The sequence below is a fragment of the Aotus nancymaae genome, unplaced genomic scaffold (assembly GCF_030222135.1).
Source record: "Aotus nancymaae isolate 86718 unplaced genomic scaffold, 86718_ANA_hifiasm-v0.15.2.pri h1tg000011l, whole genome shotgun sequence".
Classification (NCBI taxonomy): domain Eukaryota; kingdom Metazoa; phylum Chordata; class Mammalia; order Primates; family Aotidae; genus Aotus; species Aotus nancymaae.
The window spans coordinates 75,945,623-75,972,938 of NW_026988422.1; the positions used below are offsets into that span (position 1 = coordinate 75,945,623).

The 27,316-nt window shown below is 47.9% G+C and overlaps 1 protein-coding gene across 1 annotated transcript in view; it reads left to right on the plus strand.

The window, feature by feature from the left end:
* Nucleotides 1-27,316, plus strand: part of RIN3 (Ras and Rab interactor 3) — a 172,828-nt gene that overhangs the window by 99,435 nt on the left and 46,077 nt on the right. The window contains exons 4-5 of the mRNA XM_064375175.1: nt 1,287-1,359; nt 25,997-26,088. Of these exons, the coding sequence (XP_064231245.1) occupies nt 1,287-1,359; nt 25,997-26,088 (165 nt within the window). The remainder of the gene's footprint in view (nt 1-1,286; nt 1,360-25,996; nt 26,089-27,316) is intronic.

Consider the following 27,316-nt stretch of genomic DNA (forward strand, 5'->3'; position numbering starts at 1 on the left):
CTCTATCACATGGAAACTAGAACCTTGGGAGACTGGGACCACAGTGGGACATCCACATGTTTCTTGGCCCCTCCGGAGCCAGAGAGTACTCATGTGGGGCTCCCACCTGCAGGGAGCATGACCGTTCGGTGTGGGGAGTGCCAGGATGAGTCAGGAGTTGTGGGAGCAGGTGCCTGCCAGGCACCAATGAACAGTGGGACCTCCAACAACCTGCTGAGCCCTCTGAGCCCCTCGCCCTGGCTCTCCCAAGCACAGCACAGCATGGTGCTGTGTTCTCCACAGGTCAGTCTGGCCCCAGCTTCGGGCACTGACGGTCCATCCTGGCACCCTGCCCCTCCAAGTAGCCTCGTCTACCCTGGCATGGATTTTGAACAAAAGCTTTGATCCCTCTTCCTTGCCAGAGCTATAAACATTAGGGTAGCCCTTACCCTTGAGTGAGCTGTGCAGCCAATCAGGTTAGGTTCTAAGAGGCCCTGGAGATCTGGATGAAAGGCCAGTGGCTCCACTGCTGTGTCCCAGACCTATGTGCCTCCTGTAGGCTGAGGTGGAACTGGGCAACACCCCTTCTGCTGGCCTCTCCTGGGCCTCGGAATTGCCAAGTTCTAAGACTGTTGCTTGGGATGACTGTGATCTACTAAAAATGTTTAATTCCGCTTTGTAGTCTAGAACCTTCTGCGTTATTTTGCCAAAAATGATGAGTGTATATTAACACCAGCTATTCTAAGAGTGATGTGATTTCACTGTGACCCCACCCAAATCTCATCTTGAATTATAGCTCCCATAATTCCTATGTGTTGTGGGAGGGACCCAGTGGGATATCATCATTGACTCATGGGTACAGTTTCCCGCATACTATTCTCATGGTAGTGAATAAGTCTCACGAGATCTGATGGTTTTATAAGGGGTTTTTCCTTTCGCTTGGCTCTCATTCTCTCTCTGCTGTGTGACTTTCGCCTTCCACCATGATTGTAGGCCTCCCCAGCCACATGGAACTGTGAGTCCATTAAACCTCTTTTTCTTTATAAATTACCCAGTCTCGGGTATGCCTTTATCAGCAGCCTGAAAACAGACTAATACAAATAGATAATCCCCTAAAATCTCAGTGTATTGATATGACGAAAGTCCATTTCTCACTTACCTGAGGTCCAGCTGGCAGCTGATGTGTATGCGGCCACATACAGCCCGGCATGGGACCCAGAATGAGCACGGCAGATGTGCCCCCTTGTTCCCCCCTTTTCATTGGCAGAATACTCACCTCACCCGAGGCTCTTCTTGTCTCTCCCCAGTATTGTACCTGGAAGGCTCCGTTCTTGTGTTTGAGGACATCTTCAGACTGATTGCGTTCTACTGTGTCAGTAGGTGAGTAGACCCAGCCCTGCAGGAGGTCGTCTGGTTGCAGCAGACATCCTATGCAACCCTGGGTGGGTGCAGGGGACTTCACAGGGAAGCCCCAGAGGGAGGGGTGCGGCCCAGAGGGTGCAGAGAGAGGGCACAGGCCCCTCTGGAACCACAAGAGGACGTGAGGCTCTGAGGCTTTCTCACACTAGCCGATAAGAGCCCCTCCCTCCACACCTGCACCTGTGGCTCGCTACCTGTCTCCCAGCTTCCTGTGTTATCAGCTTCAAGGACAGCCTGGAGTCCTGCGTGGACCAGACCCCCGTTGCAGGGGTTCTAGAAGGATCTTCCTGTAGGGGTAGTAACAGGAGCTGATCCCCCTTCATGGGAGGTAGCCTGTGATTACTGAGCAGCTGCTGGGTGAAGTGGGTGTCTGCTAACCACCCTGAGAATTGCCTGTTTATTCAGAACTGGTTTTGGGTCAGTAAGAGTTTAAAAATACATTTTGGTACCGTAAGCCAATGACTTAAGCTACAGGACCTTAACGAGGGCTGGTGAGAGACTGGGTGGGGTGTGTTGGGGTCCAGCAGTGGGCTCCAGGCCCACAACTCCCTGCTGCCTCTGATGAAAACCATGCTCAGCCTAGACCACCCCTCCCCAGCTGCCAGAACCCTCCTGAGTCCAGATGGGCAGGAAAGGTGAGGCTGATAATGTCACCGGTGGAGGGCGTCCAGGTTCTTGGCGTCTTGAACAAAGAATTGAACAAAACACACAAAGCAAGAAAGGAACAAAGGGATTTATTGAAAACGAAAGTAGACTCCACAGTGTGGGAGTGGGTCCAAGCATAGGGGCTTAAGGGCCCTCTTACAGAATTTTGGGGTGTTTAAATACCCTCTAGAGGATTCCATTGGTTACTTGGGGTACACCTTATATAAATGAAGAGGATGAAGTAAAGTTACAAAGACATTTCCTTGGCCTACGCCTTATGGAGAGATTATTTCCTGTTATAGCTGAAGTATGAATCGACCTTATGTTCCCTGCCGCCAGACCCTATTTTCCTGCCTCATCTCTTCCCTGAGAGATGTGATCCCCATAAATCTTTATGGGAGGCAGAGGGACCAATGGTCCCTTTCTTTTCTGCAACTGCTTCATGCTGGCTTGGGGCATAGTCCCTACCTACTGGGGATCAAGGAACTCTCACCTGCTCTGTCTAGTGAAGGCAGGGTAGCTTCTTGATGGCCGGGGTGGTGTCTTCACCTGGCACTGACTGGAGGCTTTGTTGCATGATCATCTGAATCTTTATGTCTCTAGGTGAGAGGAAATGAATTTGGTTAAAAGATTTAATGGAAACTTCGGGGGGGCGGCTACCTATGCTGTCAGGAATGTTTGTTATAGAGATTTGCAGGAGAAAAAAGTAAAACCTGGTCTGTTCTAGAATCTATGTGTTTCCTTAAAGTCTTAGCACAAGTGATTCCATTTTGGTTTGGTTTGGTTTGATTTGTTGGGGCCTAGTACATGAGCTTAGTCCAAAATAATGGCCTCCTAGAATTTTGTTTAAAAAAATTCCCCCTTTTTGGTTAAGTTCTCACTTAGGTGAGAGTGTGACCAAAATGTAGGGCCTTAGCACCACTCTCAGTTACCATCATTTTGGGTTTCCGGTCTCAGCACGTCATTCACAGGATACGGTGTCTTCCTGGTCGCACACTTCTTTCAGCTCCTGTTATTCCAGTTGAAGAGAGACCATGTGACATTCTAGAGATGGCTGCATGCAAGCATTCAAAACCTTTGAGAGAATCCAGCTCACCAGGGAGACCCATTATTATGACTATTGGGAGGATAATAGCGAGAAATTGGAGTATGCTCCTTACCCAAGGTCGCCATAAGCCAAACCTCCTAAAATCAAATAGATCAAAGAATGACTTAACTAAGCAGTTTCTCTGTTAATCCCCTACCACTGAATTTCTGTAATCTTCATTTGATGTATTCCTCCATAGGCCACAGGTGCCAGCAGCTGCACAGGTACTTCTTTGTTCAGCCAAGTCTATCATAACTTTCACAAGAGAATTTGAAGCCTGGTTGTGTAACTGTAGCCTTTACAGTAGAATCTGCCCTAGAGCCTATCATGAGGAATACATTTCTAATCATTGTTTCTTTCACTTTAAACCATGGGAAAAGGGCCAAACAAATGATGCCCTTCTAGAAGAGTGAAGGCCTCCTGGCAGTGTTCTCTTTAACCCATGACGTGGGCTAAGAAGAATGAGCCAATGTTTTGTTTCTGACTGATTATGAGGCAACCATAATGAGGTATCATTAAAGGTTTTTTTTAAAACCTACATTGGGCCTTTATCCTTTATCCATCAAAGTATAAGGTTATCCATGTATAAGGCTGGCTGCAAACTCCTTCACAAATAAAAGTGCACACCCCGTAAGTGCACATAACAGACCCCTTTTCCACGTCGTTTGTTCATTGAGGCATAAGCAAGGGAAAATATTCAAAGATAAGAGTTTCATGATAGTAGAAGCCTTAGCCTGTGAACTTGGGAAGAGCTGTTCACTTCAAGGATGCCATCATCTTCTGGGGAGAAACCTCCCTGTTAGCCTTACCCCAAGGGTTCCCATGGCTGCACAGCTCCAAAAGCGTGTAGGGGCTGCACAGCTCCAAGAGCATGGAGGGACCTTTCTCAGTTGTGAGGTTGTGAACCCAAAGTTTAAGGTCCCAAAGTTTTGTTGCAGTGTGGATGGCAAGGACAGTCTTTCTCTGATGTAAACTATAAAAAGCTTTTTTACCTGGTGACAATACACTGTAGCATAATAAGCTACTGTTATAACATCAACCCTCTTGCATGGGAGAGCTTTTATACAACCAGAACACGTGCACTGAAAATAACAATGGAATGAAATCCCTTTATAAAATGTTTAAATGGCTTATCAGGTGACCAGAGGTACCTGAAGCTTTAATTGGTTTCCCAGGAAGATGCGATCAAGCATTGATTATAAACTATTATAGTAATTTATAAGTCACTACACCAATGTATTCGATTTGCATCATTTTTTCTTTTCCATGGTGAGTCATGGAATGCAGAACTTTTAATAGTAACAGCTGCAAGGACTCAGGAAGGACAAGATGGCCATGCTGGTTCTCCACGAGGCCATGCTTTATTAACATTAGACTTACATCCTTTGGATACCAGTTGCTTTTCTTAACTAGGTACACAGCACTGACAAGAAAATTTGGTTATTTTTGTGGTTTATAGTAACTTAACATAATAACCATAATTATAATTGATAGCATATACTTAGACATTAAAATGTTAGAAATCCCATATAATTTTGGAACATATATTACTGTTATTCACAAAAATATAACCTAAAAGAATTGAACATCATTTTGGCAATCCCATGTACCTAAACATGTCAAATGATCCTGTTTACCTCCTTTCTGGATGTTTTCAGGGGCCCGCTGATCCATCCAAAAAGCCAGGCCTTAGGAAAGACAATTTTGAAACTGAAGTTTGATTTTGGAATTCCAGAATACTATAAATTATTTATTTTGCCAAAATGACTCAGAAATTTTCAAGCAGTAAGAACTTTTTATAACGTTTTACAAAAAAAAAAAACCACATTCTACCGTTCTTACACACTTTGCATATAAAGCTGTTTCTAGTAGTCTTAATTGCATGTTATAACGGCGAATCTTAACATAAAACCCGTTAAGTTGTGTTCTGACAAGGTTTGACTATTCCCGGCTTAGCTAGAGCCAACTCCACCTGTCCGCAGGCCTTTACCTAGCTGGAAAGCAGGCAAGTTAAACAATTTTTAAAAGCCAAAGAAGTGGCTATTCGGAATTGGACAGGATAGGCCTGGAAGGAAAAGGTCTAGCCGTGTTAATAGGGATTCTTTACAGATGGGAATTTTCCACCACAAAGGACAGCTTTCAGGGCCATTTCAAAATGTGACCAAAAAACGTGTTTTGGGGGAAAAATATTTTTATTTTCTTCTTTGTCTCGTAACGTTATGCCAGAGTCAGGTTGGAAAATAAGTCACACTATATAGGGTTAAATGAAACCCATCTGATGAGAATGGTTTGTAGGGCATGACTCCTCAGTCCCCTTAGGTAGGCATTTGGACACTATTTCAAAAATCAGAGCTTAGTCCTCATTACTTTAATCAAGACTAACAGCTTTAACTATAAAAATGTTAATTAACCAAATGTCTCCAATTCTGTATCAGGTTTTAAAGAATGTTTTATTATTTAAACTTTGTCCACATCTTTCTCCCCTATTTAATGGTTCCTTGCTATATTGTTTCTTAAATAACCTTTTTGGATCTGTAATTTGAACTAACTTTTAGATCCTAATTTCTGAAATAGACAAAATTATTCTTTTTTTCGCTAATAACATAACCCTTTCTGGCACGTTCTGTATATGAAATTACATGTTAACTAGAATTTTTATCCTTAGTAACCTAAAATCTTACTGAAACCCTAAAAAGCAAGAAATCCTGAACTATTAGACATGGGCATTTATAGACAAGAGCAATTCCACAATTTTAGAAACATATTTCCCCATATCACGACCTTTTTTAACTGGAAATGACTCAGATAGTAAATGAGCATCAAAAATAACTTTAAGATTTTGATTTACACAAAAAGTTTCCCTAAAATATTTATCCCATTCACCGTATTTATTTTTTATTTTTAACAAGGGAGACAGGAGACATCAATCAACATACGTAAAATGAACACTGGTTGGGTCAGGAAAGGCGGGAAAACTTAAGGCAGGGAGGGGACTTGGGGGCTTTCAGATCACAGGTAGGTGGGAGACAAATGGTTGCATTCTTGTGAGTTTCCCATTACCCTTTCCAAATGGGGCAATCAGGTATGCACTTAACTCAGTGAGACTTTGAATAGAATGGGAAGCAGGCTTGTTCGAAGCAGCTCCCAGCTTGAATTAACACTGACGTTTAAAAATATCTAGCAAAGGCAAACATAAAATTCAGACAAAATGTTTGCTGATAATTCTGAAGGCATTTGTTTTTATTCCACCAATAATTTTTAAGCTAACTTGTTTAGTAAAGTTATTCTTAAGACACGTGAACTTGAAAATTGCTCAGACTTACTTATTAGCACTCTTCTACCTACAAGTCAATTTTGGTTGACACGACATGTAACAATAAGTGTATACACACATACACACAACTAGACATGTATACACACACATAAACGCAGATGCAATAGCTTGGAACTTTAGCCATGAGATAGCAATACAAGCTCGCTGGTTTTACTTTGCCCCAATAGATAATCCAATGAAGGCTGTGAACCAAAATTTTGGGGAAAGCAGTCTTCATGGCAGTTTGATTTTTAAAGGGCAAAAATCCCCAGACTCCAGAGAGGACTGGGGCCAAACAAAAGGAGGGAATCACACATTAACCAGGCCCCCTGCTTAGAACAGCAGTGTTAGAAACAAATTGTCGGTGCCGTAAAGTGAAACCAGCACGCAGGCAAAAGTTTTCTCAGCAAGGCAATTTACTTCTATAGAAGGACGCTTCTGCATGCGAAGCAGAGGCAAGGGAGAGCTGCCAAAACAAAGGAGAGGAGTTTTTATCCCTGACGCAGACCCTGTACCTGTGTCCTCCCCCGTGGGCTGGGGTTGGACCGCACAATCTAGGCTAATTCCGATTGGCTACTGTTGACATCATCAAAGGAGGTAAGGGTGGGTGATTGATGGGGAAGACGAATACGGTACATCTGGGTCATATTTAGGCACAGCAGAGATAGGGAGGGCTAATAGATGAATGGGTAAGATTATCTTTTAGAATAGAACAAAGAACCAGGAACCGAAACCCTTTGAAGAGGAACTATTTGTTCTTAACAACAATTTCCCCCTCTTGAATTTATACGTTTTCTTCTTTAAACTTATCTAACATGACTCGTCTTTGTAGTTCTTTCATGCGGAAGAACTTATCAGTATAGGATTTGGAAGAACTAGGGAAGGTTTTGCTAACAGCTGTTTCTACAAGTCTTTGGATTAGTCCACGAATGCAGGGAATAATGCAGCATCCAACAAGAATAAACACAACCATTGCTGCTGCAAAAGAGCTAAGAATAGAGACAAAGAATCCTTTCCATTTACCAAACAAGTTCCCTAACCATCCTGTGATAGGGTCATTTATCCCAGAATTTGTGGCTAATTCATTTGATAAGGAGGTAAGAGCTTGTAAAGCTTTTGTAATTGTTCCATCAGGAGCTGTGTTGTTGGGAATGAAGGTGCAGCATTGGGTTCCTATCATAACACAAACTCCACCTTTTTCTGCTAATATCATATCTAGGGCCATTCTGTTTTCCCACGCCATCTGGCTAGTAGGCCCTAATTGTTCAGCTATTCCTTTGATAGCATCCGTAGTGTAATTAATAAATCGCTGTTGGTTATAATAGATGTAATTTATCCAGTCTACATTTTTATTAATAGCTATCCATGGAAATAAGGATTCAAATCCTGCAGCTATTGGGTTTCGGGCTTTGAATCTATCAGGCACCCCCCGTGGGACTCCAATTGCATCTATATAGACCTGAGAGTCAAAAGATCCAAGAGGGGCCTCTCTCGTTTTACGGCGTTGTAGTTTCTCTTTTTCTGTTTCATGAAATGCCAGGGTGAAAGGGATGACCAACTGAATTAGAGCACAAGTGCCACTCCAGTTACTTGGCAGAGTGTCCAGTAGGTGTCCACCGCAATACCACCATACATCAGCTCGGGGATGAACAAGGGCAGACTGATTGGTAAGCTCTTGGAAAGGCTTCACCTCACTGCATCCCTTTAGGTCTCCAAAGAATGCCAAATTTTCTCCCTGTCGTGAGAGACATGAAGTAAAATTGGTGTCTGGAGATGGATGCTGGATGGCCCTCGGCAGCTGACCCGCAGAGTGTTGAACTTCAGGGAACAGCAGAGAGAGAGCGCGACAGAATTCATTACCCCAGGCTGTGGGGTCTTGGAAAAGAGCTACCATACAGCTCATGCCCACTTGGTCAGAAGACCATCCAAGTGGAAAGGGGACAATTTGGGCCTCTGGCCTACCGCGCGCACAAACGTAACAGTCGCTTTTGTTTAGAGTGCGAACGGAATATTCAATCCATTCCATCCAGGCGTTTACATCCTGATATCCTGTCTCAATTGCCAATGTTTGTTGTAAATTTTTAACCTCTACAATAGCCACTTTGGTTCTGTCATTAGGTGGAAATGAGATGACAGTCTGGTTAGCAGATTGAGAGGAGGTTGGAGGTGGGGACATGGCAGGTGGGGGTGCAATGAAGTCCAACTGGAAGACTCCTATGGGGTCTTTTCCTGTTACATCTGCTCCCATAGCATATAAACGGTTTAGGGTTGGGGAGGAATCCTGGAGAGTTGGGATGGTGATGGAAATTTGCACCGGGTTACATTCGTTATATTGACAATTGGGAGGGGCACTTCCTTTAGTAAAATGGATATAGGGCTTTAGAACTGCTAGCGAGAAATCCTTTGAGGGGACCCAGGCTTGACTTTGAGTGGTCCAAACAACATATTCCCAAGTATGACATAATGGGTACCTTATGAACCTAGAAGTATCTGCTCTGGCGGGGCAGATATATTTCTCTGCTGCTGCAAGCTGTCTCTGGCTTTGGAGATCCCCACAAGGCAAAACTAAACAAGCATCAAAGGTAATGATCTGGGGTGAGTCTGATCTAGTTACATTAATAACGAAGTAGCTAGTAACAGAACAAGGAAAGAAGAAGGAGTAATAGAATAGAGAAAAGAGAGTTAAACTTTTCTTAGCTTTAGTTTGGTAGGACTTTCTCCTGGGACTATGGCCCATGACCCCGGAGGGTCCGGTGCTTTCTTGACTTCGGTGTGGTGGGTCCATCCTTTCTCAGCAGTTCGGACTGCAGTTTCAGTTGTTAGGAGCACTAGATATGGTCCCTCCCAGGACGGTTCAAGTTTCTCTTCTTTCCAACTCTTAATGAGGACGTAGTCTCCAGGCTGGTGCTGATGGACTGGAAACTCAAGAGGTGGGGTTTGCATCAAGAGACCTTTAATCCTAAGGGAAGGGAAAGTACAAGACAGACCAAGAATATAGTTCCTAAAGAATTGATCTTTAGTCTCAAAAGTGGGAATATCACTAGTGAAACTTAAATATGGTAACCCATAGTTCGAGTGGCAGTTCGGATCCTGAGTAGAGTGATGGGGACACTTAGTCCAGGGTAATCAAGTTTTTAAAATTACCTTAGTTAGAGGATTCTTTAAAGTCTGATTCATCCTTTCTATTCTTCCTGATGAGGACTGATGCCGGGTTATAATACTCCCATTTGATTCCTAAAGCTTGAGTAAGCCCTTTAATGTTATTTGCAGTAAAAAAAAAATGGGTCCCATTGTCTGACTCAGTGTCTTCTACTAGCCTGAATGGAGGAATTATGTTCTCTAGTAATAATTTGACCACAGTATTAGGTGTTGAGCTGAGGAGGGGAATGGTTTCAACCCAATGAGTGAGGTGGCCTACCATTACTAATAGCTATTTAAGGTGACCTAGTGCGGGCATTTCAGCATAGTCAACTTGAATGCTTTGAAATGGCCTTAATCTTGGGCTTCTGCCCCTAAACGGTTGTTTTCTTAGGGTCTGCTTATTAGTTTTTTTACTCTGGGACAGATATCTGCCCTAAGACTTGTTCAAGAATTTGGCCAAACAGGTTAGGAGAGTTTGTAAATCCTCGGGGCAAGACCATCCAGCAGTATTGTTGCTTTCACCCTGAATGAGGATCTTCCCATTCAAAAGCATGTATGTCTCAGCTGTCTTTGGGCATCCTTTAAATCTATTACTGTAAAACCACTGATGGTCATGTGGAATCTTGCTGAGGATAGTGTAAGGATTGGGGACAGCAGGGTGAGTAGCTTGGACTATTTGGTTAATGGCTCGGAGGTCTTGTACTAGCCCATCTGACCCATCTGATTTCTTTAGAGGTAATACAGGGATATTATATGGAGACATACAGGGCTCAATAACTTATCCTGAATAAGACCTTCAATTACAGTTTTGAAGCCTATCCTGCCTTCTAGAAGAATTGGACATTTCCCTCTCTTTACTATTTCCCTAGCGGTTTTCAACTTTATATGAATTGAGGGGATTCATAGTTTCCCTTGGTTCCCTTCTTTTGACCACACACTGGGGTGAATGTAACTTTCTCCAGGGGTGGTGAGCAGGTTCAATGAAGTGAAACATCCTTCAGGCCAGGCATGCAGGCCTATTCCTAGTTTTAACATCAGGTCTCTTCCTAGCAGGTTTGTCCTGCTTCAGGGATTAGCAGGGATTTAATACTAACTGATCGATTTTTGTATTTAACTTCTATTTCTTCTACAACTTTGGCTTTAAATCCTTCCCCTTTCACCCGAGGCAAGAAGTTCCTCTAATGAGTTTATACTAGAGGGCGGATAGCAAACAGAGGAGTGAGCAGCCCTAGAATCTATTAAAAATGTGGTAAGCTTACGTCTGGGTCCCACCTCTAAGTCTATCAAGGGCTCTTGGTGGGTCTTTAGAGAAAAGACGGAGCCCCTGACTCTCTGTTCCTCCACGAATGCCATGAGCGGAGCAGTTTCTTTTTGCTTTCCTCACTCAAGGCATTCTCTGTTGAAGTAGCCTGCTCTTCCACATTTGAAGCCCTTACCCCATCCTTCCTCTCCCTCAGTTCTAAGATTCTTTGACCTTGCTCCCCCATATGCTTTAGAGGGCCTGGTAGCTGAGGGTCTGAGTCCCCTGGTTGGAGACCTGGGTCCTCCAAACAGAGGTTTGGACCCTTTATAATTCCTGGCCCTCCGGACTCTCTGTTTAGAAACGTATGGGCTTGAAGCCATCTGTTGGAAGGTGGATAGCGTAAGTTTCATTTTTTGTTTTTGCTTCTCTTCATCTCTCCTCACATAAACTTTTTGGGCTTCCCCTAGGAGTTCCTCTATGGACCGGTTTTTCTAGTTTTCTAGTTTCTGCAACTCTTTGTAATGTCTGGCCAGCTATTTGTGACAAAATGTAGCTTTAGCATTCCTTGCTCGAGAAGGTCTTCTGGATCTAAATCTGCATATTTCCTCATTTGTTCCTTTAGTCTTTCTAGAAATTGCATGGGGCCATCATCTTTTTCCTGTTGCATGTCAAATGCTCGGGAAAGATTCTGAGTGCAGGGCACTGATTCCCGAATTCCTTTAATTATCATTTCCCTAAGATCTTTCACTTTTCCTGGTGGACTGCGTTGTTATTATCCCATTGAGGATCTAGGGCCAGGAATGCTGGTCTGCTGTAGGAACATTTTGGCCAGGAGGGTATTCACATTCCCAAATTGTCATAGCGGTCCTGCAAATTATTCCCCTTTATTCCCCTGAGAAGAGGATACCCAGGATGGACATTAATTCAGCCCAAGCATATATAACTGGGGGCCTAGGAATTGATGAGTTTGGTCTGCTACCCCTTATGGGTCATCTAGCAGTGGCTTAAGCTCTTTCTTTATATCTCAAACCTCTGAACTAGTCAAAGGAGCATTGTACAAAGCCAGCAGCTCCTTCTCCCTGGGGCACCTCTCTCAAAGAGAAGAGAGTTGGAGCTGATTCCTTAGAGGCAGAGGGGAAAGGAAGATTTTGAAAGTCTTTTTTACATTGCTCTACTTCCCCATGTAGTCCCTTGAGGGAAGGATACTTAGGCTGACAAGGAGCAGACTCATGGGGTGGCAGTAATTCCCAAGAGTCAGGTTATAAGGGGGAGGAATAATGGGAGTAGGAGAAGGATCTAGGACTGGGTCCAGGGTGTTAGCAGCTGCCTGGGGTGGGGGCAGGTCAATTGTGGGGGGAATTAAAAGGAGGAAGGTGGTTTAGAGGGTCCCAGGCATGGGATCCTTCTGCCTAGGGGTTGGTTTTACTATGCCTACTTTGGGGAGTGTGACATCTAATCCTTCGCCTGCATTCTTTAGGGGAAAGAGGGGAACAGGTCCTTTTCTCCAGCAGAGAGCATAGTCTGTTTCTTCCTGCGAGACCAAACTTTTGACATTCACATACTAAATTAAAAGTTGACAGACCCAATCCTCATCTGATCCAAATTTTGGCCAGAAGACGTCAGGTTTGAGGATGGGTTCCTTTGTCCAAATGCAACAACAGTATTTTATCATCTGTTGCTTTTTCTTGCACATAGTCCTCTCATTTTCTTTCTTTCTTTTTTTTTTTGAGACGGAGTTTCGCTCTTGTTACCCAGGCTGGAGTGCAATGGCACGATCTCGGCTCACCGCAACCTCTACCTCCTGGGTTCAGGCAATTCTCCTATCTCAGCCTCCTGAGTAGCTGGGATTACAGGCCCGCGCCACCATGCCCAGCTAACTTTTTGTATTTTTAGTAGAGACGGGGTTTCACCATGTTGACCAGGATGGTCTCGATCTCTTGACCTCGTGATCCACCCGCCTTCGCCTCCCAAAGTGCTGGGAGTCCTCTCATTTTCTTTCCAACATTTTAGCATGAGACCTAAAGGACTATCAGAGGGGATCCGACTATCCCCATACTTCCCTGCTTTACTGGGAGTGTTTCCCATCTTGGAGTTTTTGGATGCTCCCTGGAGTGTATGTGTGGCTCAGCCTCTCTCACGAGAGATCTCTTGCCTTCCCTTTTCTCTAGAGACTCAGCCTCCCTCCACCCAACTGGAGGTTCCTTGCCCTCATTTCCGTTCGCTTCGTCCTATCTGGCTGCTTCCCTCATGGGAAATTAAGTCCTTCTTAGCGTTGGCATGCCAGTATAGCCCCATGGATGGCATATGAGGTGACCATGGAACCGCAGATAGGACCCACTCACTCCACACAGCAGTAGTGCCTATCGGCAATCACACAAGCAGCACTGCGAGCAACAGTGCTGGTGATCATTCACACACACCTTCCACCTGGGGAGGGGGCAGGTCAGCCAAGGAAATACTTTGCCACCCCCGTGTTTCTTCTTACCTTGGTCTGTGCACAGAGTTTTCTGGTCACCGCGGTGTTCGTAGGCAAGGCTTTACTTCTCACGTTGCTAAGAGTCCAGGTTTATTCGTCACGGCAAGTGGGGTCTTGATCTCTACCCCCTGAGGCCACCACAACGAGGCAGTGGGACACGTCTACGCCAGGAGATGACCAGAGACCCCTTCCCCAGAGGAGAATGGGAATCCCAGGCAAGCCCCCAGATTGTTAGAAACAAACTGTCAGGGCCACAAAGTGAAATCAGCACTCAGGCGAAAGTTTTCCCAGCGAGGCAATTTACTTCTGTAGAAGGGCGCTTCCTGCATGCGAAGCAGAGGCAAAGGAGAGTGCGACAAACCAAAGAAGAGCATACCAAAACAGAGGAGGGCGTGCCAAAACAGAGAACAGCCGCCAAAACCACGAGAGGAGCGGGGGTTTTTATCCCCGACACACGGCTGTTCCTGGGTCCTCCCCCGTGGCCTGGGGTCGGACCGCACAATCTAGGCTAATTCCGATTGGCTACTGTTGACATCTTCAAAGGAAGAGGACAGGACAGTACATCTTGGGTGTGTTTAGGCACAGCAGAGATAGGGAGGGCTAATAGATGAATGGATAAGATGACCTCTTAGAATGGAACAAAGAACCAAGAACCAAAACCCTTTGAAGAGGACCTATTTGTTCTTAACAAAAGCAGCACAAATGGGATCCATGCAATGCTATCCCACTTTGCCAGTAGACAGTAAACTTCAGATTCTAAACAATTTGGGGGCCAAGTAGCATTGCAACTGCAAGAGAAAATTCTAAGGAGAGCTTAGTACTAGACCTCAGAACCTCTGCTAAGAACATCCCTTTGGGGAAGCTGAGGTCTATAGGATTCCCCAGGGCATCCTCCTGTGGGGTCTACTCTTAAAGGGTCAGATGTCTCTGACCTTAGGTGGGTACTGGTGCCACTTCGAGAGCCTGCTATGAGCTTTCCTTTGGTACCTGGATGTAACCCCCGACTTTTAGCATCCTTCTAATTTGATAAGGACACGCTTTCCCAGGCTTCCCGTTCCATGAACTTTAATGATAGGAACTGGAAACTGGGTAGGTTTCTTTTGCCACTAGCCAGTTGAACAGGAGAAGGGAAGAATTTAGCATAAGAAAAGATGGTTTAAGTCCTGAAATATGCAAATTTGCTCTGAGCTGCCACCGGTAGGGATCAGGGATCAGGGACCACACCCAGAAAAGATTTAAAAAAAAAAAAAAAAAGAATCCTTCCCCATTCTGGACAGGGCAATTATTCTATTCATTCCTGGGCCTTCGGGCAATACTGGTGAGGGACCCCAGTGAATTACCCTCAATTACTAAGGAGCTAGTGGGAAACAGCCACTGAAAGGCTGAAAAAGAGAGAGGGGGAGAAAAATGAAAAAGACCAGTCCCTTAAGTGAACTGGGCGGTGGCAGTTAGGCTTCTCCACTGGAAACCCCTCAGTTTCACTGGCCACGCCAGAAACCTGCAGTTGCTTCTGTGTTTAGGCACTGCCCACCAAGGGTCCCAAGTTGGAAAGGAAAAAAGAGAGAGAGAGAGAGAGAGAGAGAGAGATTGATTCTCCTGTATGGAGCAGAGAGGAAAAGGAGGAAGGAGAAAAAGAAATCCCAAACTTTGGGCTTACCTCTTCCCCCTGGCTGGCTTGCCAACATATGTCACCGGTGGAGGGTGTCCAAGTTTTTGGCATCTTGAACAAAGTATTGGACAAAACACACAAAAAAAGGAAGAAATGAAGGGTTTTATTTAAAATGAAAGTACATCCATAGTGTGGGAGTAGGCCCAGGCATAGGGGCTCAAGGGCACTGTTACAGAATTTGGGGGAGTTCAAATACCCTCTAGAGGATTCCGCTGGTTACTTGGGGTACACCTTATGTAAATGAAGAGGATGAACCCTGTGGAGAGGATATTTCCTGTCATAGCTGAGGTGCGAACTGGCCTTACGTCCCCTGCCTCCAGACCCTATTTTCCTGTCTCAGTAATAGTTGCTGCTAACAGCTGCTGCCTCTAAGGGCACACCAGGTACCTGGTGCTGTGCTAAGGGCTTTTATGGCCATTCTCTTTTGAAATCTTGCAAACAGTTTCAGGAGGTAAATGCTCTCATTATTCCCATGTTATGGATGAGGAAACTGAGACTGAGAGAAGTAAATGGCGGCAGGGCAGGGTTTCAAAGCAGATACATCTCCAAAGTGCACACTCTGTGCTACAGAGGCCTCACTGTGTGCATCCTGCAATAATTCTGATGACCTGGCAGGTCCCTGTAGGCCCACAAGGCAAACATCAGAAGCCTCCTGGCCCTTGGCACGTTATGACACATTCGGCTCTCAGAGAGGCCGGTTCCAAGTTCTTAACCATAGTGGAAGAAGCCTAGCAGTGTTTGGCACATGCTATGTGCTGTGAATGAATGAATGATGATATAATGGCAAAGCCCAGAACTTGAGCTTGTTATCCAATCTCTCTGAGCCTCAACCTCCTCTTCTGTCAAATTGGAATTATAATATCTTAATATTGGTGCTGGAGGAGGGAATAAGGTAACACAGGTAAAGAGACAGCACTGACCCAGTGCAGAGGCTCACACCTGTAATCCCAGCACTTTGGGAGGCCAAGGAGGGAGGATCATTTGAAGTCAGGAGTTCTCAAGACCAGCCTAGCCAACATGGTGAAACACCATCTCTACTAAAAATAAAAAAATTAGCCAGGTGTGGTGGCACATGCCTGTAATCCCAGCTACTCAGGAGGCTAAGGCAAGAGAATGGCTTGAACCCAGGAAGCAGAGGTTGTAGAGAGTCGAGATTGTGCCACTGCACTCCAGCCTGAGCGACAAAGCAGGACGCTGTTTCAAAAAGAAACAGCACCCTGCCCCACACCCAGTCAGTGCCCTTGTTCTACTTCCATGAACTGGGCCATAGGGGTTTTCTGGAGCAGAGACTTCGTCTGTGTCCAGGGAGCTCTGGAGCCACAGTCACCAAGCTTACTGCTGTCACCTCTCAAGCTTTTCTCCATGTTCCAGAAAAGCAGGTGCCCCTGGGTCTACCCTCAAACTCCCAGGGTACTCTCAAGGAGGCCACAGGGCACAGAGCCTGGCATTACCATATTTTGGGGGGTGTCAGCTCCAAGGCCTGAGTTTGTGAGCAGCTCAGAAGTGAGATACTGTGGGAGGGAGAGCCCCGGGCTGGGAGTTGGAGAGCCATCACCTAGTAGCCTCTGACCCTGTGTAAGTCACCTGACCCCTCCTGGCCCCGGTTGCCTCCCTCATCAAGGGGATGTTAGCCAAGATGGAACACTCAAGTTCTAGAGCTCTGTGGTTGTGCAATTCTAAGTCCTGCCCTACAGACTCCTCCAGAGCCAAACTCCTGGAGGCGCAGTGGGTGACATCCCAGAGGCATGTCATGTGCCTTGTGTCACCTCCAGAACATGACACAGAGGGGTGTTTCAGTGGATGCTTGTCAGTCCTGGTGTTTAGTTAGACTATGCCCAACCACTGGCCTGGCCCTGAGCAAGCCCACCCAGGCCCCTTTCCCTTCCCAGAGCCTCTGGTCAGCGAGCGCTGGGGGCCTGTGGCTGGGCTGGGAGCCTGTTCCTGAAGCTCATTCCCCGGGACACCATGGCAGGCCCCAGAATGCCAAGCTGCACGGTGAAAATTCTCCAGAGCAGGATGCCCCCATCCCTCCCAATCCAGCACTCAGGAAGCACAGCTGTGCTCTGTCAGCAGCCTCTGTCCCCCAGAAGTAAAAAAGGGGACAGGCTCTGCTTTGAGATGCTCACCCCAAACCTAATGCAAAGCCTATGTGGACTGGCATGAGGACTCTAGAGAGGGTTTCCAGATGGGGCTGGCTCCCACAGTCACCAAAGAGCTGGTTAAAAATACAGACTCGTGGGGTCTACCTGGGAGATCCTGACTCAGTAGCTCTGGGGTGGGACACAGGAATCTATATATTTTTTTGAGTTGGAGTCTCACTCTGTTGCCCACGCTGGAGTGCAGTGGCATGATCTTGGCTCACTGCAACCTCCGCCTCCCAAATTCAGGCGATTCTCCTGCCTCAGTCTCCCGAGTAGCTAGGACTATAGGCACACACCACCACCTCCAGCTAATTTATTTATTTATTTATTTATTTATTTATTTATTTATTTATTTATTTGTATTTTTAGAAGAGACAGGGTTTCACCATGTTGGTCAGGCTGGTCTTGAACTCCTGACCTCAAAAGATCCACCCCTCAGCCTCCTAAAAGTAGGAATCTGCATTTATAATGAGCCTGTCTCAGACCAGGGTTTGAGAACTGCTTCCAGGTGAATGATACCAATTGCTTAGCTAGGGGTCTCTAGGGGCAGACTTTGGGACAGGATTCATATGCAAGGGATGATTCAGGACTTGCCCTCGAGGAAAAAGCAGGAGGGAGTAGGGGAGCAGGATGGGGAGTGGGAGAAGTCCAGTGAGGGTGCGACTACAGGGTGAGCCCAACCTCGGCCTGGTCCTGTGGGCAGCTCTGGAGCATAAAGTGAATCTGGGGCCACTCCTAGGCATGTGTGAGGCTCCAGCACCAGAACAAGCCCTGATGGTCCCAAGGGCCAGCACTTAGGGCAAACCCCACTGAGGCTAGTGGGTGGGTGTGTAGAGCTGGTAAAGCCATCAGGGTGGGTGGGGTGTCAGCAGTGGCTTGGTGACCGGCTCCTGCTGATGGGGCATCTGTGCTGGGTGAGGCTTTATGCTGTGACTGCCCAGAGCTGCCTCTAACCCCTACAGCAATAACACCTTTAGGGAAGGGATTACCATCTGCAGACCCACTTCAGTGTTGCCAGCCCCCAACGCTGTGCTGAGGATCAGACCCAGTGATCCCTGGAAGGGGTTTAGCAGAGTGCCGGGGATGAAGTAAGGGCTCAAAAACCATCAAGCATGTTCTTATTGCTGTTGTAGATAAACTGAGGCAGCCAGGCACAGTGGCTCACGCCTGTAATCCCAGCACTTTGGGAGGCCGAGGCAGGCAGATCACAAGATCAGGAGTTCAAGACCAGCCTGGCCAACATGGTGAAACCCCATCTCTGCTAAAAATACAAAAATTAGCTAGGCATGGTGGCACGTGCCTGTAATCCCAGGTACTTGAGAGGCTGAGGCAGGAGAATTGCTTGAACCAGGACCTTGGAGGCGGAAGTTGCAGTGAGCTGAGATCGCGCCACTGCACTCCAGCCTGGACTGTGGAGTGAGAAGAAACAAAAAAGAGAGAAACTGAGGCTGGGGATGTGACCTACCCCAGTGTCACAGCCAAATTCTGAGCTGATTTGAACCCAAGTGTGTCTGAGCTGCAAGCCCCAGCTGCTTCTGCCCAGGAGGCTGACTGCCAGGCCTGTGGCTAGGAGGATGCCTGTGCTGCCCCGCGCCAGCGCCTCCCTCCACATGTGGGAGACCTGAGGTCCTCTTTATGGAAAAGTGATGTTGGGAGCCAGCCAAAGAAGGGCGGGAAGGGAATTTAAGGCAGAGAAGACAGCATGGGCAAAGGCCTCGCAGTGGGAAAGCTATGAGCAGCCTCAGGAGTGGCTTCATGGCAGAACCGCGTAATGGATAGGAGATGAGATGCTTGGAAAGCCTCGAACACCTTGACTGGAGGTTGCAGGGACTTCCTACTGCAGGTGCTGTGAGCCTGTTGCTGAAATCATACTGCTCTTCAGCAAGCGACCCAGCCATGGCAGGTGGTGGGATTGGAGGAAGGGGAGAGCAGAGACCAGCAAGGGGCTGCTGCAGCCATGCTGGCCCTATTCCCCAGACAATAGCTAGGGGAACCAGAGGCATGAGCGCAGCCACTAAGGGAGGCAGCAGGGGGAGATGGGAGATGCTGGGGTTTCCATCTGTGACGACAGGAGAACGAACACGCTCGATGGTTTCTTGAGTATTTACTTGGTGCCAGGTGCTCTGCTCAGCACCTTGCAAGGATCATGGGGCCTGATCTGCAGCACAGCCCTGGGCACTGGAGTCATTGGCCTCAAGATGTGGGCGCCATTACCCAGAATGAGGAAGGAAGAGAGGAGCCTCTCAGGCCTGCCCCACCCTAGGACGTGCCCAGCATTGTGACTAAGCCGCCACCCTCCTGTCCTGGAGGAGGGGATGGCAAGAGGAGGGGATGGCAAGAGGAGGGGATGGCTGGCTGGGCATCCTGGCCCTAGAAGAAACCTCATTGCTGTGCCTGGGAACCTCTGATCTGTAGCTGGCCGGTCAGAAGCACTGGTGGCCTGAGACTTGCTCCTGCCTCTGAAGACGGGGCAGTCTTGGGGGACTGAAGCCCTAAGTCTGTAGAGTCTAACTTTCTATCCAGGTAATTAGCATCAGCATTGAGCTGAATTTTTGTACACCCAGTTGGCATCTGGAGAATTGGAGAATTGGTGAATTGGTTGCTGGTGTTGGAAAACATTTCAGAGAGGGTTATAAAATCAGTTTAGTGGATCGTGACTGGCTTTTTTTTGTTTTTAAATGAAAAAGTAAACTGGACTAGAAACTATCAGAATCTCATGTAGTTGGAATAAGTCTCGGTTTGCTAAACTTTTGTTTCAGTGGTGTGTGTGTGCACGTACACATATGCCGTGTCATGATGTCAAAGGTATTTCTGTCTGGTTACAAACATTTGGAGAGCACCAGCTAGAACCGAGACCTCCAGAAAGGGGCACTGGCTCCCTGGGAAGTACACAAGCTGACCCTCCCAGGGAGAGAGTGTGGGAGAAATGTCAGAATATTTATTCTGAAAATCCCATTTTCAAAATTCCTATTGTTGTGAATGCTTTTTAGTGGATTTTTTAGTTTATAAACACACACACACACGTCAGGAAGTTTGCTTAATTTTAATATTTTTTTAATAACCCTGACCTTGGTGGCATGCATCAGGATCCCCCCAGAAGCTGTTTAAAAATGTGGATTCTTAGCTGGGCATGGTGGCACATGCCTGTAATCCCAGCACTTTGGGAGGCTGAGGAGGACGAATCACTGAAGGTCAAGAGTTCAAGACCAGCCTGGCCAACATGGTGAAACCCCAGTCTCTACTAAAAATACAAACATTGCAGGGGGGTGTTGCAGGCACCTGTAATCCCAGCTACTTGTGAGGTTGAGGCAGGAGAATTGCTTGAACCCAGGAGGCGGAGGTTGCAGTGAGCCGAGATCGCACGACTGCCCTCCAGTCCGGGTGCCAGAACAAGACTCTATCTCGGGGAAAAAAAAAAAAAGCGGATTCTCAGCCTACCCCCAGACCTGATGCTAGGCACCCTTGGTTGAGAACCTAGCAATCTGCATTTCTAGCAGATCCCCTAGAGGATTCTGATCCAGGCAGCCTGCAGAGTATGCATGGGTATGGCAGCCCCAGTGGAGTCCCTCACAAGTGCCTAGTTCCCTTTTGGTTTTTTGCTGTCAGTGAGTGTTCAGGCGGCGGCCCCACCACCCCAGCACCCTATCTGAGGTTTTTCTTGGTATTTTCCAAGACCTAAGGACTCAGCAGTTGGGGATGAATAAGCTGTGCGTGGCAGCACCAGTTTGAGACTCCTGCCTTCCTCATCCTCACGCCTGCTAATGTTTACCAAGGCACGAAACTGACTTGCCCTCCAGAACCCCAAACTGGGCAATTTGCCCGGGTTCCACCTTTGTCATGGAGCAAGAGGGCACCACGAGGACACACTGAAGCTAAGGTTGGAGGACTCGGGTGTTTAGTGACAGTCTTTTATTATAGAATTAGGAGGAGCAGGCATCGGCTGTTCCATTAGCTTGGGACCATTCACTTCTGAGCCCATCAGAGACATTGTGGGAGTGTAAACGGGAGCAAGCTTGAGGAAGGGAGATCAGTTTGGTAAATTCTGTCATTTCTCCAAATATATCTACCTTGTGGCCCAGCAGACTTACATCCAGGAATTTATTCAATAGAAATAAGAGCTTGAGGCCAGGCATGGTGACCCGCACCTGTCATCACAGCACTTTGGGAGGCTGAGACAGGCAGATCACTTGAGGTTAGGAGTTTGAGACCAGCCTGACCAAATGGAGAAAACCCATCTCTACTTAAAAATATAAAAATTAGCTGGGTGTAGTGGTGCCTGCCTGTAGTCCCAGCTACTCGGGAGACTGAGGCAGGAGAATCACTTGAACCCAGGAGGTAGAGGTTGCAGTGAGCAAAGATCATGCCACTGCACTTCAGCCTGGGCAAGAGTGAGAGTCCATCTCAAAAAAAGAAAAAAGAAATTTTAGCTTGAGGGCAGAAAGATGATGCGCTGAAGTCATTCTTTTCAGCACGATTGGATCCAGTGACAATTAGGAAATAACTTTTTGCTAAAAACAAGTAGTCTAGGGGTTACAAGCCCGAACCCTGCATTCAGATGCAGGCATTGTCCCTTACAAGCTGTGGGATGGGACAAGCCATTGAGTCTCTCTGTGCCCCAGTCTTCACAGCTGCAAGATGAGCATAAGGAAAGCACCTGCTTCGTGAAGTTGATAAGAGGATTTAAAAAGCCAGTATATGTAAAGTGCTTAAAACCGCTCCTGGACGCTTAGTAAGCTCTGTAATGGTTAGCATTAATGAAAGAAAGAGAGAAAGAGGCCGAGGGAGGGAAGACAGGAAGAGAGAGGGAGGGAGGGAGAGAAAGAGAGAGAGAAAGCAAGCTTGGATGATCATCAAAAGAAGAAAAATAGTGGTTGGGCTCCGTGGTTCACACGTGTAATCCCAGGCCTTCGGGAGACCACAGTGGCTGGATCACCTGTGGTCAGGAGTTTAAGACCGGCCTGGCCAACCCATCTCTACTAAAATACTAAAACCCATCTCTACTAAAAATACAAAAATTAGCCAGGCGTGGTGGCACATGCCTGTAATCCCAGCTACTTGGGAGGCTGAGGCAGGAGAATTGCTTGAACCTGGGAGGCAAAGGTTGCAGTGAGTGGCGATCACACCATTGCACTCCAGCCTGGGCAACAGAGTGAGACTCCATCTCAGAAAACTAAAATAAAATAAATGATGGTCATCCCATGGGTTGCTCTGCAGCATAGAAAAAGTAGCCAATATTCATGTGTGGACTTGCTCACTATATAGATAACTTCACTGTTCCGTGAAGGAAGCACGCTGCAGAGCAATAGATGGAACATAGTGCCATTTTCACTTTTAAAATACATGATGTGGGCTGGGCGGGGTGGCTCATGCCTGTAATCCCAGCACTTTGGGAAGCCGAGGCAGGAGGATCACTTAAGGCCAGGAGTTCAAGACCAGCCTGGACAATATAGTGTGACCCTGTCTCTACAAAAAAAATTTATATATATATATATATTTTTTAAATGGTGTGTGTGCATTAAAGATGGGCCAGGAAGCTCACTCTCCAGAGCATAGACCAGCAGTCCCCAACCTTGGCACCAGAGACCACTTTCATGGAAGACAATTTTTCCACGAACTAGGGGTGGGGTGGGGATGGTTTCGGGATGCTTCAAGCACATTGCATTTATTGTGCACCTCATTTCTGTTACTAGTGCATTGTAATATATAATGAAATAATTATGCAGCTCACCATAATGTAGAACCAGTGGGAACCCTGAGCTTGTTTTCTGGCAACTAGACAGTCCCATCTGGGGGTGATGGGAGACAGTGACAGATCATCAGGCATTAGACTCTCAGAAGGAGCACAAAACCTAGATCCCTCACTCACACAATTCACAATAGGGTTCGTTCTCACTGCTGCCGCTCATGTGACAGGAGGTGGAGCCCAGGCGGCGATGCGAGCGATGGGAGCGGCTGTCAGTACAGATGCAGCTTTGCTCACTCCCCCACATGCGATTGGTGGGAGCGGCTGTCAGTATAGATGCAGCTTTACTCACTCCCTGCATGCGATTGGTGGGAGCGGCTGTCAGTACAGATGCAGCTTTGCTCACTCCCCGCATGCGATTGGTGGGAGCGGCTGTCAGTACAGATGCAGCGTTGCTCATTCCCCGCATGTGATTGGTGGGAGCAGCTGTCAGTACAGATGCAGCTTTGCTCACTCCCCCGCAGGGAGGGACCCTGGGGTAGACAGCAGGACCCTCTGGAGAAGGGAGGTCCTGCACATTTTAAGCACTTTTGTACTGTATGACTTTGGCTACAGCAAATATGTGATTCTTTTCTAATTAAAAAAAAAATCCAACATTAACAAATGGAGATGATAGCACTTCCATCTCAGGATTGCTTCAAGGGTTAAGTGGGATAGCAGAGAAAACTCTTGGTGAGTGATTGATAAAGCTTAACAAGTGATAGTTCCTTTTCCTTAAAAAAAAATGTAGTAAGTGGTTTGTGATACTGATTGAGAGTTTTGCCCTGTAGAGAATCAAATTTTAGTATAGTTTTTAAATGTTTGAGTGTTTCTGTCGGAAACTTACTACTGGCTGGGGGGTCTTGGGTGAATCCCTTCACCTCTCTGAGCCTCTGTGTCCGCTGTAAAACAGAGGTACTAATGCCTGCCCTCAGGGCGCCTGCGATATAGTAAGAATATCATTGAAAGCCTCCAAAACACCTAGCCCCTGCCTGACACATAGTAGATGCTCAACAAACACCCATATCCTCTGTGTGCTTTCCTTTGGACGGGAAGAAGCTTCCCCTGGGTGAAGTGGTGAATTGGGTGGGATATGGAGAAGCAGAGATGCATGAGACCCTTGAACCCCAGGTCATGAAGGAAGAAGAGGTCCATGGTGTGGCTTTGAAGGGTGTATAGAATGTAAGTGGACATAGATGGTGAGGATGAGGGGCTGTTCCCTCTATGCATAAGCTCAGAGATGGGAAGGGGTGGGCACAGATGGACTGAGGGCCTCTGCTGGCCACCGTGATACACACAGAGATAGAGGGACCATCGGAAACCCCGCCGACAAGCCACCAGGTAACTGAAGTAAACTGAGGCAACTTGGGATGAATGTTGCCCCCTTCAAAATTAGAGCTGGGGTTAGTGGTGGCAGTGCAGGGCCTGAGAGGGGAGTGGAGCACGGAGGGCCCATCCAGTCTGGCTATCAGAAGACCTCAGGTTCCAGCAGAATCACACAATGACAGAAGATGCCAACAGCAGCTGGCTGGCCCACAGCCCATTTGACAGTGGAGAAGCACAAGGCCACCCCCAGGACCTCAAAAAAGGACCCAGAACCTGTGCCACAGCCTGTCCCATCCTACTCTTCCGTAAACACAGGTATCCCAGCTCCATCAAAGTGCTTCCCAAGAGACCATGGGGGCACCTGGCAGGCCACAGAAGCTAACTTTGCTGGGCACAGATGCCCCAGCCAGGGCCCGCCCATCCCAGGTGGTCTCTCTGTTGCTATGCCTCCAGTTCAGCTCCTGAGTTTGGGTCCATTCAGCAAATAGCCTTGGAGCCTCGTGGTGAGTGCTAAGCATGGCGGGGCTTTGGAGACCCAGAAGGCAGCACCCACCCATTCCAGGAGCTCCCAGGGCTCACAGCCTCATGTCACCAGGAAGATGAGGTGCAGACAGTAAAGCCACGAAGACCCCAGGGAGGAGGTGGCTCTGGCTGAAGCCATGGTGGGAGGCTCAGCAGATGATGGACGATGGGACTTCAGTGACTGGCATCAAGATTTGGGGAGAACGTGGACAAAGTGAGAGTGAGGGAGGGTGGAACAGGTCGGGAAGAAAGCAGTGGTGGCTGCCAGGTCTTGATAACCACTGCTGGCTGCGCTCTCATCCATTCCTATCTTCACAGAGGAGAAAATGGGCTCAGAGAACAGGGTAGGTGGGATAATGAGGAAAGAGCGGGACACATGGCTGGAAAGGGGGGCCCCAGGCCTTAAACACAAGGATGAAACATAGAATCAGGACTACCCATCCTGGGGCCCCAGCAGTGCCACACACCCCTTCCTGACCCTGTGAAACAGCGCTGGGCCGGAATTCAGAAGCTCTAGACTCAGTTCACAGTGCCGTCAGCTACCAAGTGGTCTGGCGATCCCTTTTCCTCTCCAGGCCCAGCTTCCCCGTTGGTCTGAACTCCTTCTGCAAGATCTCTGGAGGGAACCCTGAGCAGTTCCCCATTGTGACCAAAGCCATCAGATGGAGCTGCCTGACTGTGCATTTATTTGCTGGGAGTTGCTTGACTGTGTGTTTGTCGGGGGCTGCCTGACTGTACGTTTGCTGGGAGATGCCTGACTGTGTGTTTGTTGGGGGCTGCCTGACTGTGAGTTTGCTGGGAGATGACTGACTGTGTGTTTGCTGGGCTATGCCTGACTATGCGTTTGCTGGGCGATGCCTGACTGTGCATTTGCTGGGTGATGCCTGACTGCATTTGCTGGGTGATGCCTGACTGCATTTGCTGGGTGATGCTGACTATGCACTCACTGCACATCTCAGTGTGCAGCAGCAAGGGTCAGAAGGCGGGAAGGAGTGGGCCACTCACTCTACCCTAAGAATGCCTTTAGAGGAGCTGGCCCGGGCTCAGCAGGCCAGGATAACCAAGGAGAAGCAGTGACCCTGCTCCCCACTCCTGAGGAGGGTCTCCACCTCTCCGGGTCCCTGGTGCTGGCTTGGGACCTAGAGTTGACTGGCTGCTCCCTCTGCCTCAGTGTCTGCCCCTCAGCTCCAGGGAAGCTTCTAGGCTGTATGAAGACCCCGGCAGCCAGCGGGGATGCCAGGCTCTTCCTTTGTGGAGGCTGGGAATGGACGCAGTGGCCCCAGACTTGACCTCCGCCCCTCGTGTCTTCACAGAGACTTACTGCCCTTCACGCTGCGGCTGCCCCAGGCCATCCTTGAGGCCAGCAGCTACACGGACCTTGAGACCATCGCCAACCTGGGTCTGGGTGAGTCCTCTCCAAGGAGCTGGGGGAGCTGGTGGGGCCTTAGGACCTGAGGCCCTAGGACCACCCCAGGGGCTGCCTGTGCAGAAGGATAGCCTGAGTCACAGCTCTCATGGGACACCCACAGCCCTGCCTCAGGCTCCCAAGCCACGTGGTAGGGAGATTGTTTAGTTTCCAAAACACTGCGTCTATCAGCTGCCCAGGACACCCTGAGGCACAGCCATGTTTGGTCTGAGGGAGCAGGGCCTGGTCAGGACCAGAGAGATTGGTGTGGTCCTGGGAGAAAGCGAAGCTCAACCCCAGGGCCCTTCTGAGTGGGGGCCAAAGAGCTGGGGCCGGCAGCCACTACAGCCCTTGCCCCTCATCAAATGAAAAAGCAGCACCAATATGTGACCATGAACTTGAGTGTGGCCCTCGCCGGGGCTTGTCCCATACCCAGACAACTGACCCTAAGTACACCCTGCCCCACCCTTCTGAGCTCCTGAGAGGTGAAGAGGGAAGAAGAAAAGAAAGGGAGGCAGGGCCCAGTGTGTCTGACCCCAGCCCTTTCACAGAATTCTAAGAAGGACTCACTTTAGTGGGCTCCTCCATGTATAGGCTATGCTGAGCGTCCTGCAAAGATGCCATCTGCACGTGTCCCCCTAGAACTAGGGCCTCACCTCACTGGCCCTCAAGAAGTCCAAGCATGCCATGTCTGGAACTGCCGAGAGACCGGGCCACCTGCCTCTCTCAGCGTGTGTTGGGAGCAGAGAATTTTTCTTTTTCTTTTCTTTTCTTTTTTTTGAAACAGGTTATTGCCCAGCTTGGAGTACAGTGGCATGATCACGGCTCACCCCAGCCCCAGCTTCCCAGGCTCAGGTGACCCTCCCACCTCTGCCTCCTGAGTAACTGGGACTATAGGCACACGCCACCATGCCTGGCTAATTTCTTACATTTTATAAAGACACAGTCTCTCTGTGTTGTCCAGGCTGGTCTCAAACCCCTGACCTCAAGCGATCCTCCCACCTTGGCCTCCCAAAGTGCTAGAATTATAGGCATGAGCCACCATGCCCAGCCCTGAGAATTTTCCAGGGAAAGAGAGAGTATATTTCACACAGCTGCTCAGGAGCCGCTGCAGGCCCCAGAGCCTCATAACCTGGGGCCGCCAGGTCACGTTTAAGAGCAAAGCAGTTCATCAGCAAGTCTTTAGCAAAACTCAGCCATACATAGGACACTGTGCTCCATGGGGCTG